The sequence below is a fragment of the Schistocerca americana genome, chromosome X (assembly GCF_021461395.2).
Source record: "Schistocerca americana isolate TAMUIC-IGC-003095 chromosome X, iqSchAmer2.1, whole genome shotgun sequence".
NCBI lineage: Eukaryota > Metazoa > Arthropoda > Insecta > Orthoptera > Acrididae > Schistocerca > Schistocerca americana.
Window position 1 is genome coordinate 371792752 of NC_060130.1, and position 17247 is coordinate 371809998.

The 17247-nt window shown below is 46.9% G+C and overlaps 1 protein-coding gene across 1 annotated transcript in view; it reads right to left on the bottom strand.

Annotated features, from left to right (window-relative positions):
- LOC124556038 overlaps positions 1-17247 on the bottom strand; it is a 353229-nt gene that overhangs the window by 65540 nt on the left and 270442 nt on the right. Inside the window, exons 4-5 of the mRNA XM_047130073.1 lie at positions 13944-16349; positions 3967-4161 (exon numbers count right to left, since the gene is read on the bottom strand). Of these exons, the coding sequence (XP_046986029.1) occupies positions 3967-4161; positions 13944-16349 (2601 nt within the window). The remainder of the gene's footprint in view (positions 1-3966; positions 4162-13943; positions 16350-17247) is intronic.

Below are 17247 nucleotides of genomic sequence, written 5' to 3' on the forward strand. Positions count from 1 at the left end.
CTTGCATGCACTGTCGCAGCTAGCAAGCCGCTACTGCCCTTACTACCCGTCCTACCGTCGCAGAGGTTTTGTTCCCTTGGCGCTTGCCCTGGCGCTTTTTTTCCTCTGCCCTTACAACCGTTACCCTACGATCGCTTTCGTCCACTTTCTATTTCCTGATGGACCATGTAAATGAGTAATCTTACCCAGACGCATGGAAACATCACAGCCCGCATCCTGTGACTCCTGATTCAAAGACTAACATGTTATACGGGGGTGACAGTAGAACTTTTGGTTTGGTCCCCACGTTGGTGTGGGCGTGGAGGGGCCCCATCCTTTCTTCTAGCGCGGTTCCGGACTGAAGCGCCTAGAACCGCTCAGCCACAGCGGCCAAACTAGAATAAACGAAGCAACGGTGCACTAACGATTGTTTTAGTGTGTGTGTGTGTGTGTGTGTGTGTGTGTGTGTGTGTGTGTGTGTGTGTATTGGAGAGTGGAGGGAGCATTCTTGTTCAGTGATTTCGTCTGAATCACGCATACATGTTAGGCAGTCAGTGCTGTGTTGTTCTACGTATACACTGCCCAGTTAAATTAATGTGACCCTGTCAAGCTGGCCTAGTGGCCTAGAGGTTCTAAGCGCTTCAGTCCGGAACCGCGCGACTGCTACGGTCGCAGGTTCGAATCCTGCCTCGGGCATGGATGTGTGTGATGTCCATAGATTAGTTAGGTTTAAGTAGTTCTAAGTCTAGGGGACTGGTGACCTCAGATGTTAAGTCCCATAGTGCTTAGAGCCATTTGAACCACCTGTCAAAAGATTGAATAATCAGCTTTTGCAGCGCGGACCACTACGAGACTTGCAGTAAGAGAGTCAATGAGTTTCTGGTAGCTGCAGACGGGGATGTGGAGCCATGCCGACTTCAGTGCCGCAGCCAGCTGCGCTAGTTTTCTCGGTTGAGGATCTATGGCACGAACAGCCCGCTCAAGGTTGTCCCAAAGATTCTCGATTGGATTTTAATACAGGGAGTTTGGCGGTGAGGAGAGTGAGGGTAAACTGTTCCTGGTGCTCACGCCACGTACACTGTGAGCTGTGTGACATGTTGTAGATGCCATCATGCCGAGAAATAAACTGCATGTAGGGGTGGACATGCTCCCCAAGGATGGATGCTTAGGTTAGGTTAGTGTTTAACGTCCCGTCGACAACGAGGTCATTAGAGACGGGGCGCAAGCTCGGGTTAGGGAAGGATTGGGAAGGAAATCGGCCGTGCCCTTTCAAAGGAACCATCCCGGCATTTGCCTGAAACGATTTAGGGAAATCAGGATGGCTGGAGACGGGATTGAACCGTCGTCCTCCGGAATGCGAGTCCAGTGTGCTACCACTGCGCCACCTCGCTCGGTAGGATGGATGCGAACTTATTTTGATCCACAGTGCCTCCCATAATGATGAGATCGCCCAGAGAATTCCACGGAAACATACCACAGACCATAATACTCCCTCCTCTGGCCTGGACCCTTCTGGCGACTGTTGCAGGGTGTTTGCTTTCAGACGTTTCACGCCGTAGACGCCAAAGCCCGTCTGTCCGATGGAGCATAAAATGTGATCCGGCTGAAAAGGCCACCTATTGCCATCCAGTGGACGTCCAGTTGCGGTGTGGGGGGTGCAAATTCCAATCCTCGTTGCGGTTGAGCAGCAGTGAGCGCACGAACCAAGAGCCGGCTGCGGAGGCCCATACACAACAACGTTCGCTGAGCGGTCGTTGAAGAGACATTGTTGGCAGCCCCTTGGTTCATCTGGGTGGTCAGCTGCTCAACAGTTGCACGTCCATTTGTCGGTACACACTTCTGCAGCCGTCGTTCACCCCTCTCATCTTGCCCAAGGGGCACAATATTCGCCTCGGCACCGGTTTCGGACAGCGCCATTTTGGGACGCACGGTATACTTCAACCACGGAGGCACGCAAACAGTTTACAAACTTAGCCGTTTCGGAAATGCTTCCACCCTTGACCCGAAAACCAGTGACCATGCCCTTTTGGACGTCAGATTAATCGCTCCGTTTCCTCGTTATGACAAAGAATGCACTTATTTTTATATGAAATAGAGGATGGGAAAAGAAAGGGAAAGGATGAGTGGGAAACTTCTGACTTCCAGCAGCACAGGGCACTGTGATAAAGCAATGCCGAAACTGAAAATTTGTGCTGGCTCGGGACTCGAATCTGAATTTACCGCTCATTAACCATTTCGGCCTTTCGGACACAGTACCTGACCGACTCAAATTTCCAACTATCACACGCTGCAGTGCAGGGTCCCTTGTCCATTAACCTTCTACTCGTAATTATTGATTTCCATAGGAGTTCCAACAATACCAGTGAATCCGCACTTTAATAATGTCAAGAATCTGTCGCGTTCTCACACTCAGGGTGAATCATAATTAATGGCATAAACGCACACAGTTGAAAGTACACGATACTAGAAGCAAGAAGTCTCTGTAAACATAGGGTCAAAAGAGCATACCTTAAGAGACACGAGCAATTTTTCATCTTCATTACTGTGAAACAAATCTCTTCTACTGCAAGCTCTTTGCTTACCATATTTTGGGAAGTGGCAGTATGGACCAAAAGAAGAAAAAATATCCAGTGACATTTCATTTCGGAAATCGTTAAGGAATTCAATATTTCGAGATCCACAGGGTCGAGAGTGTGCCGAGAATAGCATATTTCAGGCATTATCTCTCACGACGGACAACGCTGTAGCCGAGGGCCTTCATTTAACGACCGAGAGCAGCGGCGTCTGTGTAGAGTTGTGAGACAAGCAACACTGCTTGAATTAACTGCAGAAATCAATGTGGAACGTACGACGAGCGTATCCGTTAAGACAGTGCGACGAAATTTGGCGTTGATGGGCTACGGCAGCAGACGACCAATGCGAGTGCCTTTGCTGATAGCACGACATCGCGCGCAGCGGCTTTCCTACGCTCGTGACCGTATTAGTTGGACCCCTGACGACTGGAAAACTGTGGCCGGGTCGGATGAGTCCCGATTTCAGTTGGTAAGAGCTGATGGTAGGGTACGAGTGTGGTTCAGACGCCATGAAGCCATGGACCCAAGCAGTCAACAAAATACTGTACAAGCTGGTGGTGACTCCATAATGCCGGCCGGAGTGGCCGAGCGGTTCTAGGCGCTACAGTCTGGAACCGCGCGACCGCTACGGTCGCAGGTTAGAATCCTGCCTCGGGCATGGATGTGTGTGATGTCCTTAGGTTAGGTAGGTTTAAGTAGTTCTAAGTTCTAGGGGACTGATGACCACTGCAGTTAAGTCCCAAAGCGCTCAGAGCCATTTCAACCATTTTTTTTGACTCCATAATGGTGTGGACTGTGTTTACATGAAATGGACTTGGTCTTCCGCTCAAATTTAACTGATCATTTACTGGAAATGGTTATGTTCGGCTACTTGGGGACCATTTTCAGGCATGCACGGGTATCATGTTCCTAAACATGACATTTTTATTGATGAAAATGCGCCACGTCACTGGTTGACAATTTTTCACGATTGGTTCGAAGAACAATGCTGTCAGTTTCGCGAGAATGATTTGCTATCCATATCGCCGAAATAAACTCCATCAATCATTTATGGAACGTTTTTCAAAGGTCAGTTCGTGCACAAAATCCTGAACCGGCACCAGTTTCGCTACCACAGAGGCAGCATGTCTCAATATTTCTGCGGGGGAATCCCAACGACTTGTTGAGTCGATGTCATGTTGAATTGCAGCACTACTCCGGCCAGAAGGAGGTCCGTCACGATATTAGGATGTATCCCGTGACTTTTGCCACCTCAGTGTATTTATCCAAGTTCCGAGAGGACCCGAAGCTATTTTGAATGCCGACGCTTTCACTTCCTATGTTCGTGTTACCAGCGATACGGTTGCGTGTGATCGGACGTTTGAGTGGCTCGTTACAGCAGAAGAGGGCAGCGGGAGGCGAGAACATGCCCAACCTGTGGCAGCTGCGCACGCCGGAGAGGCAGGAGAGGCGGGTCGCGGCAGCGGGGCGGGCTGCTGCCGGGGGCGGGGGCGGCGGCGGGCCGGCGGCGGCGGCGGGGGCGACGGCGGCGAGTCGCTGCTGTACGCTGGCGACGACTCCACGGCGGGTGTGGGGGCGGGGGCGGGGGCCGTCAGCTGTCGCCCGCCTCCTGCAAGACGCAAACGTTCAAAAAATGGTTCAAATGGCTCTGAGCACTATGGGACTTAACATCTATGGTCATCAGTCCCCTAGAACTTAGAACTACTTAAACCTAACTAACCTAAGGACAGCACACAACACCCAGCCATCACGAGGCAGAGAAAATCCCTGGCCCCGCCGGGAATCGAACCCGGGAACCACGCAAACGTAACCATCAGTATACTGATCAACAATATCCAACCCACACTTTCACAGTTATATATATTTGCGTTAAACTAAACTAAAAAATTTTATTATCTAGTTAAAAAATAACACAAGAACTTAATCTTAAAATAATAAAAATTAAATTTCTTTTATCGAAAAGTAAGTAATGAAGGAGGAGTAAATATTACATACAAAAACGTATTTAAACATACTGCATAGTCAGGCTTAGCTTAGCCGCTAACGTTTCGTGCAGGGTCTTTACTAGATTCCGGAAGACCTAGATCACGGCCTAGGAAGGTGGATAGATGAAATTAGAAAACAAGCGATAACATCGTGGATGCCTATAGTCGAAGACCTTAAAGTATGGAAAACTCTAGAGGTTCCCTTTGTCTGGAAATGGGTATCAAATGATACATAACCATGATGGCACTGATGTACCATAAATAAGATCATACACTACCGGCCATTAAAATTGCTACACCAAGAAGAAATGCATATGATAAACTGGTATTCATTGGACAAATATATTATACTAGAACTGACATGTGATTACATTTAAACGCAGTTTGGATGCAGAGATCCTGAGAAATCAGCACCCAGAACAACCACCTCTGGCCGTAATAACGGCCTTGATACGCCTGGGCATTGAGTCAAACAGAGCTTGGATGGCTTGTACAGGTACAGCTGCCCATGCAGCTTCAACACGATACCACAGTTCATCAAGAGTAGTGACTGGCGTATTGTGAGGAGCCAGTTGCTCGGCCACCATTGACCAGACGTTTTCAATTGGTGAGAGATCTGGAGAATGTGTTGACCAGGCCAGCAGTCGAACATTTTCTGTATCCAGAAATGCCCGTACAGGACCTGCAACATGCGGTCGTGCATTATCCTGCTGAAATGTAGGGTTTCGCAGGGATCGAATGAAGTGTAGAGCAACGGGTCGTAACACACTGAAATGTAACGCCCACTGTTCAAAGTGCCGTCAATGAGAACAAGAGTTGACCGAGACGTGTAACCAATGGCACCCCATACCATCACGCCGGGTGATACGCCAGTATGGCGATGACGAATACACGCTTCTAATACGCGTTCACCTCGATGACGCCAAACACGGATGCGACCATCAGAACCTGGATTCATCCGAAAAAATGACGTTTTGCCATTCGTGCACCCAGGTTCGTCGTTGAGTACACCATCGCAGGCGCTCCTGTCTGTGATGCAGCGTCAAGGGTAACCGCAGCCATGGTCTCTGAGCAAATAGTCCATGCTGCTGCAAATGTCGTCGAACTGTTCGTGCAGATGGTTGTTGTCTTGCAAACGTCCCCATCTGTTGACTCAGGGATCGAGACGTGGCTGCACGATCCGTTACAGCCATGCGGATAAGATGCCCGTCATCTCGACTGCTAGAGATACGAGGCCGTTGGAATCCAGCACGGCGTTCCGTATTACCCTCCTGAACCCACCAATTCCATATTCTGCTAACAGTCATTGTATCTCGACCAACGCGAGCTGTTATGTCGCTATACGATAAACTGCAATCGCGATAGGCTACAATCCGACCTTTATCAAAGTCGGAAACGTGATGGTACGCATCTCTCCTCCTTACACGAGGCATCACAACAACGTTTCACCAGGCAACGCCGGTCAACTGCTGTTTGTGTATGAGAAATCGGTTGGCAACTTTTCTCAAGTCAGCACGTTGTAGGTGTCGCCACTGGCGCCAACCTTGTGTGAATGCTCTGAAAAGCTAATCATTTACATATCACAGCATCTTCTTCCTGTCGGTTAAATTTCGCGTATGTAGCACGTCATCTTCGTGGTGTAGCAATTTTAATGATCAGTAGTGTATTACGGCAGGGGCTAGCCAAACTTGTGTTCTGCATAAGCGTCGCACCTCAGCTGACAGGGAATTTCGCTGTTTTTCCAATGAAACAATACGTAATAGCATTCCTGAAAAGCTTAACATGACGCCACGTGGCCCTTGAGTTACTGTTTTTGCCTTTATTCTTGCGCCCTGTTCGGTTACAATGAGAATCCAAAAAGATATACGCCTGATGAACGTCGACAGACACAAATATTTAGCATGAAGACATCGAATTTGACCGTTCCATTAGGATTAATTTAGGAGTTGTCTCTTAAGAAATAACCAGATTCATCACTAGTGAACTGATTAATAGGATGACTCAGTGAACACAAACACTAGAAGACAAAATTTCAATTTGGGGATCGAGTGAGGTAGCGTCGTGGTAAGCCACTCTGCTCGCATTCGGCACAGCAGTGGTTCGAATCCCGGTCTGGCCATCCACATTTAAGTTTTCCGTGACTGTCGTAAACGGCCTAAGGCGAATACCGCGATGGTTCCATTGAAATGCCGCGGCCAGTTTTCTTCGTCAATCGGAGCTTGGGCTCCGTCTCTGATGACCTTGTCTACGACGGAGCTTTAAACCCTTATCTTTCTTCCCTTTCTCCAGTTTACACTCAATGAACAGTTGTGTGTCACGCATGGGATAAGCACTATCAAAGCACAGTACAAACATAAATAATAAATAGAACTGAAACTGTAACGAAGAGTGTATAGAAAAACAGTAATCTACTTAATAACAGTAAACAGGTAACTTCAATTTGCTCCATCAAACAGAATCCCTACGGGGTGCATCATTAATCCACAAGCCCTTAACACTCGAAAAGGATCTAAATAACAAAAGAGACATCAGCTGACTAAGAGTGACTTCGCGAATTACAAGTGGTGTTAGTGCTGTAGGCGGCAGATTGCCTGGACACCACGCCTCGTGCAGTTAGTGGCATATATTCTTCTGGGGGTACATATTTTGGTTCGCGTAATTATTCAAATACACCCTAAGACATAAAAAAGACACATCACGAAGGAATTATCCGAATGGAATAGAAATTGGTAGATGTGATGTACGTGTACAAACAAACAAACAATTACAATTTCTGGTAAGATGTGAGGATTTATGCAAGAGTAAGAGCTTCATTATGAAGCAAGTCAGTAACACGTTGGTCCACCTCTGGCCACTACGCAAACAGTTATTCGAATTGGCATTGATTGACAGAGTTGTTTGTTGGATGTATTCCTGAGGCATATCGTGCCAAATTCTGTCCAATTGGCTCGTTAGATGGTCAAAATACCGAGCTCGTTCGGGGGTCGTGCCCATAATGCTCCAAACGTCCTCAACTGGGGAGAGACTCAGCGACCTTGCTGGCCAAGGTAGGGTTTGGCAAGCACGACAACAATCGTAGAAACTCTCACCGTGTGTGAGCGGACATTATCTTGCTGAAATGTAAGCCTAAGATGGCTTACCACGAGAGGCAACAAATCGGGGCGTAGAATATCGTCGACGTGCCGCTGTGCTGGAAGGGTGCCGCTGATGACGACGAAAGCAGTCCTGTTGCGAAAAGAATTGGCATCCAGGGCCATCACTCGTGGTTATCGGCCCATTGGCGTGCGACAGTCACGTTGGTACCCTACCACTGTCCGGGGTGTCTCCAGACACGTTTTCGCAGGGATCGGAGTTCAGTTTGAAGCCGGGCTCATTACTGAAGACCATTCTACTGCGGTCAGTGAGATTCTAAGTTTTTTTTCCGATGTCATAACAGAAATCTCTGTGCTGGGAGTTAATCATTTCAGTTCTTATTGGGAACACATACTACATATACCACAACAGATCCAGAAATTAACAGGGCATCAGCAAGCTCTGTTCAACGATACTTGTTTACTGTTCTATACAACATTATACAGTCACAATGCAGCTGCACTGTAAAAGATGTTCTCGGGCATGGGATGAGTTAGTTCCTGCCCGTAAGCAGTTGGAAATCGTCCTGATTGCTGTCACTGCAAATAAGAGTGTTGGGAGGGCTACAGAGAGACATGTACCACGGATACGACAGGTATTACAGACACTATCCTCTCCTGCGGAAACTGATTCCTCTACAGGAATTACAGAATGTATGAACATTCGTCCACTAAACTGTGAGTGACGTCATAGGTGCTATCGTGCAAATAAATTGAAACTGAGCAAGTGAGACATACTTCATCTGTTGGGAAACCTGCGATGTCCAACGTTAAGGGGAGCCAAACGCAGAAGAGTAGGGGTGTATTAATTGTCAGCGGCTCAAATGTACGGCGAATAATGTTCCTCCTTAGGAAAATGGCAGCAAGTGATTGGAAGAATCCCCTTGTGCACTGCCTAGAGAGTACATTCAACATGTTGAAGAGATTGTTCCAGCAGCCATTGAGGGAAAAGGCGGCAACCAGTTGCGGATTGTGATGCACCTTGGGTCAAACGATGACTGTTGTTTGGGCTCCAAAATCATACATGGATCACTCCAACAAATGGCAGAGAAGTTTGAGCAGACCAGCCTTGATCACAGAATTTCATCCAAGCTCACTATCTGCAGCAATGTCCCCGTAGCTGATGGTGGTCGGCTGGTTCTGAGTCAGTTGGATTGCTTAAACTAGAGAGCTGTAGGGTCTACTTAAATGGATTAGGAGTGAGGTACGGAGCCTAGGTAGGGAATGAGGAGGTTCGAGGTCGTAATGATCCTCCCCACCAAACAATACCTTGCCAGAATAACCATATTTTTAGGTATACCAATTTCCAAATTTTCAAGCAGCTTCTAGAAAATAATGAAGCAACATAAAATCCGTGACCCTCGAAAATGACTAGGAAGATTACAAGCACGATGCTCAACAATTCAAGACAGAAATGTAGAGACCCTCCACCAACAAAGAATAACACAGTCTGAGCTTCCCGAATATATGTGGAAGATACAGCATTCCTCATAACCTCATAATTTACAAGTCGCATAGTCTTAGTCTGCAGACCTGTGTTCTCAGTCTTAGTGCTAAGTGAAGTGCTGATAATGCTGAGTGCACATTTCGATGTTACGTCGTGTAAATTAAGACGTTGCAAAAGTTATGAGAGTTTTTTGCTATTAAAGCTCTTGAATCAATCGTGTGACACCAACACCGACTCAAAGGAAGGCCTCGGCGCTTGCTGGTGGCGTCACGTCAGCTAGGCACGGCGAACGCCAGGTCTGTTGCAGGCAGAAACGCCTAGGCGTGCTTATCACTATAAATCTCTATTTTTGGACAAAATGTTTGCTATTGTTTTGGATTCTGCAGTTTTATTTAGATGAAAGATTTTCTTACTATCGTAAAGCTACAAATGAAGATCATAGTTCTGTATTGCTGAACCCTGTCGAAACAAACGTAGATCAATATGAGAAGATGCTTTGCCCCATTGCAAGCTTCGGAAATTTTACATTCAAGTAACTATATTTACTTGATCCATTTTGCTATAGAAACTTACCCCAACCCCCTTACAATTAGCTCGTTTCTTTTATTTATTTTCGTTTGACATCGTCACTGGAAATGTGAACTAATTTACATGTGTAAATGTCCAACTGTTGCCAGTCATTGGATTACAGTCGTTTTCAACGAAAGGAATTCTAAACAGGAAACAAAATAGCTTCATACATCGAAAATACTGCTGAGCTCAAACTTTTTTAAACATGCACATTAGAAAAGATAAAAATTCCCCTCTTGCAACTGAAAGAAGAAACTTTATAAGATAAAAAAGTTTATGTGATAAAACAAGTATCTCTCTTTTGCCTCTTCTTCAGTCCCCCACCCCCTCCCCCAACGTGTACAATCGCAAGATATTTCACTAACATTCGGTGGTCCTCACCCCATAGTCAACCAAGATACCTAAAGAAGAGCACCAATATGTTCACAGTTTCTTGTAAAAGCAACCCAGTACAAACTTAACTTCCTCAGATTTACAAATAAGGTAAAGAAGCACGAATTCTGTTGCTGCTGGACCATGAAGTTGTTTTTGTATGTCAATCCTTAAAACAGGGGGAAATTTAAGTTCAGGAGTACACTACTTGTTAAGAAGTGTAATGAATTGCGCAATTAATTGATTGCAGAAATCTCTCAGAACAATGTGTGTTGGTCAACTACGCCAATAGTTTCACATTTTCCTGTGTCAAAGAGGGAGACACCACCATTATGAGTATGCCCGCAACAGACCTGGCGTTCGCCGTGCCTAGCTGACGTGACGTCACCAACAATCGCCGAGGCCTTCCTTTGAGTCGGTGCTGGTGACACACGTAAACTTAAATTTTTTAAGGAATGTTATTCAAATTATTATATTTAAATATTTTATATTGTTATACTATTAAAATCATAAGCATCTGTGGAATATTAAACGTTAAGGCGTCGACAAGTTATATTAGCTTAGTGTGTGTGTGAAAGGGGGAGGGGGAAGCTTGTCAGGGCCAGTAACAAACTATGACCCCTCACTTCTAGATCTGGCGTGTGTGTGCATGTCTGCAATTTAGTCGACTAAGTCACTTTCCGGTTGCAGGGAGAAAGGGTTTCTTTTGGGCCTGAAAATGGACTGGACTTTTCCTAATCCTCCTAAATGAGTGGCGGTCGGAGCTGACTAGGACTAGATTAGCTAGCCGGAGGAAGCGTTGGATGAAAGTGACGAATTTGGCTATGGTGCATTCATGTCAAAAAATTTCATTTATTTCCATGCCAACTCGAGAGTCATGATTTCGTGTAATTCTTTTCCCATTTACTTGAAACTGAATTCCTGTGTTTCTGTTCTGGTGAATATCAGTGAGATCTGCTAATGGCCAGTTGGAGGCAGCGTATGAAATGTTAGTAGTATATTCCAGTCTACTGGTCAGACTTCGGATTCCCTCTGAAAGTAGTTGGACTGATACAGCGCTCGAGGTGTGGTATTGAAATAGTGAGGAGCTTAACCTTGTCTCGCGTGTTAAAGCGAGGCTGGCGACCACTATTTGGAGTGACTGATAGTGCAGCAGAGCAGTTTAGATATCGCAATAGATGACAGAGAGATAGAAAAACAATTACAATCGCTCAACAGAGGAAAGGCCGCTGGACCTGATGGGATACCCGTTCGATTTTACACAGAGTACGCGAAGGAACTTGCCCCCCCCCCCCCCTTCTTGCAGCGGTGTACCGTAGGTCTCTAGAAGAGCGTAGCGTTCCAAAGGATTGGGAAAGGGCACAGGTCATCCCCGTTTTCAAGAAGGGACGTCGAACAGATGTGCAGAACTATAGACCTATATCTCTAACACCGATCAGTTGTAGAATTTTGGAGCACGTATTGTGTTCGAGTATAATGACTTTTCTGGAGACTAGAAATCTACTCTGTAGGAATCAGCATGGGTTTCGAAAGAGACGACCGTGTGAAACCCAGTTCTAGCTATTCGCCCACGAGACTCAGAAGGCCATATACACGGGTCCCCAGGTAGATGCCGTGTTTCTTGACTTCCGCAAGGCGTTCGATACAGTTCCCCACAGTCGTTTAATGAACAAAGTAAGAGCATATGGACTATCAGACCAATTGTGTGATTGAATCGAAGAGTTCCTAGATAACAGAACGCAGCATGTCATTCTTAATGGAGAGAAGTCTTCCGAAGTAAGAGTGATTTCGGGTGTGCCGCAGGGGAGTGTCGTAGGACCGTTGCTATTCACAGTGTACATAAATGACCTTGTGGATAACATCGGAAGCTCACTGAGGCTTTTTGCGGATGATGCTGTAGTATATCGAGAGGTTGTAACAATGGAAAATTGTACTGAAATGCGGGAGGACCTGCAACGAATTGACGCATGGTGCAGGGAATGGCAATTGAATCTCAATGTAGACAAGTGTAATGTCCTGCGAATACATAAAAAGAAAGAGCCTTTATCATTTAGCTACAATATAGCAGGTCAACAACTGGAAGCAGTTAATTCCATAAATTATCTGGGAGTGGGCATTAGGAGTGATTTAAAATGGAATGATCATATAAAGTTGATCGTCGGTAAAGCAGATGCCAGACTGAGATTCATTGGAAGAATCCTAAGGAAATGCAATCCGAAAACAAAGGAAGTATGTTACAGTACACTTGTTCGCACACTGCTTGAATATTGCTCACCAGTGTGGGATCCGTGCCAGATAGGGTTGACAGAAAAGATAGAGAAGATTCAACGGAGAGCAGCGCGCTTCGTTACAGGATCATTTAGTAATTGCGAAAGCGTTACGGGGATGATAGATAAACACAAGTGGAAGACTCTGCAGGAGAGACGCTCAGTAGCTCGGTACGGGCTTTTGTTGAAGTTTCGAGAACATACCTTCACCGAGGAGTCAAGCAGTATATTGCTCCCTCCTACGTATATCTCGCGACGAGACCATGAGGATAAAATCAGAGAGATTAGAGGCCACACAGAGGCATACCGAAAATCTTTCTTTCCACGAACAATACGAGACTGGAACAGAAGGGAGAACCGATAGAGGTACTCAAAGCACCCTCCGCCACACACCGTCAGGTGGCGTCCGGAGTATGGATGTAGATGTAGATGTAGAATTAATCTGGGTCCGCCAATAAACGTTTCCAATTAAGTCTTCGGTGCAGTGAGTCGCGTAATTTGTTTTGCGCTCTGCATATCACCTAAAGGACGTCGATTCTTGCCGCGTCCACGAGTCTGACTTCGCGCGACGCCACGTAAGCCCTGAGGCACGGACGAAAGGAACTTTTCAGTACTAGCGTAAGATCCGCAGAAAAGTCCTCCACAAGCGAGAGTATTAATACCCTAGATATCAACTGCAGGCCTATTCGCAAGAAGGTGTCGGAACTTGAAATGTCCCAAGGAATCAATGCAGCTCACATAGTCCTAGGTATAGAAATATGGTTAAAATCCGAAATCGATACCGGTGAGGTTTTTGGGGGAAATTTAGATTCATATCAAAAGTATAGGCTAATGGGAAATGTAGGTGCTGTATTGATCGCAGCAGACAAAAAACTGAAACCCACTGAGATAGAAATTTAAGCTGCTTGCACGATTGTTTGGGTAATACTCAGCACCAAGCGTGGACATAAAATTATAATTGAATCTCTTTGTCGACCACCTCAATTATCAAGCTTTAGAGAAAACCTAAGTTCGCTATGACGTATGTTCCCCAATCACATTCTCGTCAAAGGAGGAGACTAATCATCCAACAATCAACTGGAATAATTACAATAATACAAGCGGTGGGCGTGACAAGACATACAGAACAACAATAATAAATGCCTTCTCTGAAAAATATCTGAAATAGGTCGCTCGAAAGGCTACTCATGATGGAAATATATTGAATCTAATGACAACAAATGGACCTGACCCCTTTGAAGCTGTCCAAAATGAAACTGATATTACTGTCCATGAGGTAGTTGTAGCAACTATGATTACTAACGTACGCGTGGCAACTAAATCTGGTAGAAAAGCGTACGTGTTCAGAAAACTAGATAAAGAATCAGTGGTGTCATATATCAATGAGAAAGTTGAAACAGTTAGCTCCGAACAGGTGCATGTATAAGAACTGTGGCTTAGGTTTTAAAAAATAATTGGCCGTGGACTGGATAGATATTGTGCACCTGTGTATCTTGCCATGGTACTTTAGTATCAGATATACGTACTTGGTGGTTCCCATACAGCTTATAGATAGGTAATATACAACATTATGTTTATGCTTTTTGAGAAGCTTAACTGAAAAGTAGCGAAGTACTTACGTTCATCTAGCGGCGTGTCTTCCAATCGATTCTCTTTCAGAAGGTAGAAATTGATCCATCCCTTAGAAATGGAAAGCAGGTCGTTCTCGTTGGAGAGAGCCTCTTTCCCCTTGTAAGATTCTATGTTGTCCAGCTCCTTCTTGGTGAGTTTGTTGCAGAGTGACGATTGCCTCGACCTGTCTGCCACGCTGCGGACCGTGTCTTCGTTCGACGAGTCGAGAGAAGCGCTTCTCTCTTCTGGAATTACTTCGAACCTGTGGCAGTACGTGCTGGACAGCAAATTGTTGGAGCACGGCGAAGGAGCTGGTGGGAGTAGCCTCGAAAGCTTCCTAACGGGCAACCGGGACGGTTTGCGAGAATTTGGCCGCACGATCGCCTCACTGTCGGGCACTTTCTTTCCGTACATTGTGCTCGTCCATTTCTTAACGGGAACAGCTGATTTTAACAAAGGTTTCGTGGGAATTACTGATTTTAACAAGGGCTTGGGGCAATTTGTTCGATCACGTGTGTCTTCAGCCGGGGCTAAATTCCGAAATTTGTCTGTTCCGTTTACAGAATTCGTTTCTGGCTTGCAATGGCTAGCAACGTCTGCTGACTCCAAAGGCACTTCAATTTTCTCGTCTTTTTCATTGTAACTGTTATCTGGAATAAGTAAAGGCACATTCTCTTCCTCGGTGACATTTGGCTCGAGTGGCTCAAGTGGCTCAAGAGTATCTAATATTGGCGTTTCAGTTTTTGTAGGCGGAACCACAACTGCTGCATCTCTTCCATCTGCGGATATGGGCTTCGCGGTTTCATTATTGGCCCTTTTCATTTTCTGTATACTATCAGAAGTACGTCTAGAGGTCCTTAGTTCAGGTCTCGGCGATGCCGACATGTTATTGATGCACGAGTGTCTACGAATTACTTTGGCACTATCTCTCTGGGAAGTCTTTGTGTCTAAGCGATGTCTAGGTGGAGGTAGAAACGTTGTGGCACAATTGTGGCGTTTCTCTTGAGTCTGTATTTCTGAAGAGACACCCATTTTTTTGGGGCTATCTTTGTCCGTCGTGGGTTGCCGGTCCTGAGGAAGTGGTGCAATAGAAGTACTTTTCCAGTTGGCTTCGGTGTGGTTACTTTCTGCCTTCTTGGCAGATTCGTTGTACACTATTGGACTGAGTCTTCTGCAGGCACGCCTGGGCTGGTTGATATCTGGAAGACTGAGCGTCGGTTTTTTGTGCAAGTGCGCACTCGCGTTGAGTTTTGACGCCGGCCTCGCGTCCCGCTTTTCGGTAACTGGAGCGGACAGCTTGTGCTGCTCTCTGCAGCGACGCTGCCTCTCGATGAGCTGTCGGCGGCGCTCGGAGAGCTTCCGGTGTAGGCTGCGAGGCAGGCTGAGAGCCAGCGCTCTCTCCGTGGCGGGCCGCGGGCCGGACCCCCCAACTGGCACGAAGAACGCCTTCAGCTGCGTGTCTTCGAGGCTGTCCACCAGGCTCAGCCCGCTTTCCGAGTCCTCCTCGTCACTGCTGCTGCTACACTCCGCAGAGGATACATTAACCAACATGGAGACGGAGCGTGGCAAGGCGGAGTAGCGTGCAACGCAAACTTGCGCCCTCTCTCCCTCGCAGTAGCTACTACCCGCAATCACATCGCATCCCCCACCCACCTCCGCCAACACGTTGGCACTGATGGCCTTGTCCGCTCTCGAAACACATCCCGATCCACCGGTAAAACTGTTGAACGCTGCACACGGATCCACTGAGTCTCTGCCCCTCACTAGGGCACACACCCTCGAGTCTCGTTTTGAGCACGCCGAAAACGTATCGCGCGCTCTCTGAACGTCTGTGATCGTCTTTACACTGGCGCTGCTGCTCGAGGAGGGCGTAGCTGGGCGATCTAGGAACTGTAGATAGCCGCCGTTGCTGCTGGACGACTTGCTCCTGGGATTGGACGTCGAACAGCCACTGGTGGGGGTCAAGGGCTCCATGCCTTTATCTGCGCGCTCGAGAAAGCGGACACACTCTGCCAGAAAGGTGTCCCCGTTGTGCGACGCAGGCAGTGCTGCAGTTGCTGAGGATGGTGTTACGTCGATCTCGGCGCAACAGTTCCGAGGCTGGTCTACGGCATTAACATCAATCGCTGTACGAAAACTGCTGCTCACTGTTGTCGACGGCTCACCACTCTGGCAGCCCACCGAGGCTCGGCTGCTGGGACACGATACGCTGACGGGCGATGCTCCCGGGCAGCACGGCTTGCAGTTGATGACAGTTGACAGCTCGGGAACTCTACTGTTGGCCTCAGTTCCCGAAGTTGACGTACGGCCAGCGCTGTCAAGGATCTCGAGGTTGCCTTCGGAATGAGGGCTATTGTTGTACGGCAAGGTGGTACTCCGACTGCTGCCTGAGCGGCCGGTACTCCACTCGCTTCCTGTACAAAGTTGACACGTGTTGTACTTCCCTACTACATACAAATACATTAAAAAATAAACGAGTAATATATTTCTTACGTTGGTGCATAAGTTCGTAGCGTTTTTCTGTAAGTTTCATAAACACAACAGATACACATAACAGTGACTTTAGTCATAAATACACTACTGGTCATAAAAATTGCTACACCACGAAGATGACATGCTACAGACGCGAAAGTTAACCGACAGGAAGAAGATGCTGTGATATGCAAATGATTAGCTTTTCGGAACATTCACACAAGGTTGGCTCCGGTGGCGACACCTACAACGTGCTGACATGAGGAAAGTTCCCAACCGATTTCTCATACACAAATAGCAGCTAACCGGCGTTGCCTGGTGAAACGTTGTTGAGATGCCTCGTGTAAGGAGGAGAAATGTGTACCATCACGTTTACGACTTTGACAAAGGTCGGATTGTAGCCTATCACGATTGCAGTGTATCGTATCGCGACATTTCTGCTCGCGTTGGTCGAGACCCAGTGACTGTTAGCAGAATATGGAATCGGTGGGTTCAGGAGGGTAATACGGAACGCCGTGCTGGATCCCAACGGCCTTGTATCACTAGCAGTCGAGATGATAGACATCTTATCTGCATGGCTGTAACGGATCGTGCAGCCACGTCTCGATCCCTGAGTCAACAGATGGGGACGTTTGCAAGACAACAACCATCTGCACGAACAGTTCGACGACGTTTGCAGCAGCATAGACTATCAGCTCGGAGACCATGGCTGTGGTTACCCTTGACGCTGCATCACAGACAGGGTGCCATTGGTTACACGTCTCGATCACTTCTTGTTCGCATTGACGGCACTTTGAACAGTGGACGTTACGTTACATTTCAGATGTGTTACGACCCGTC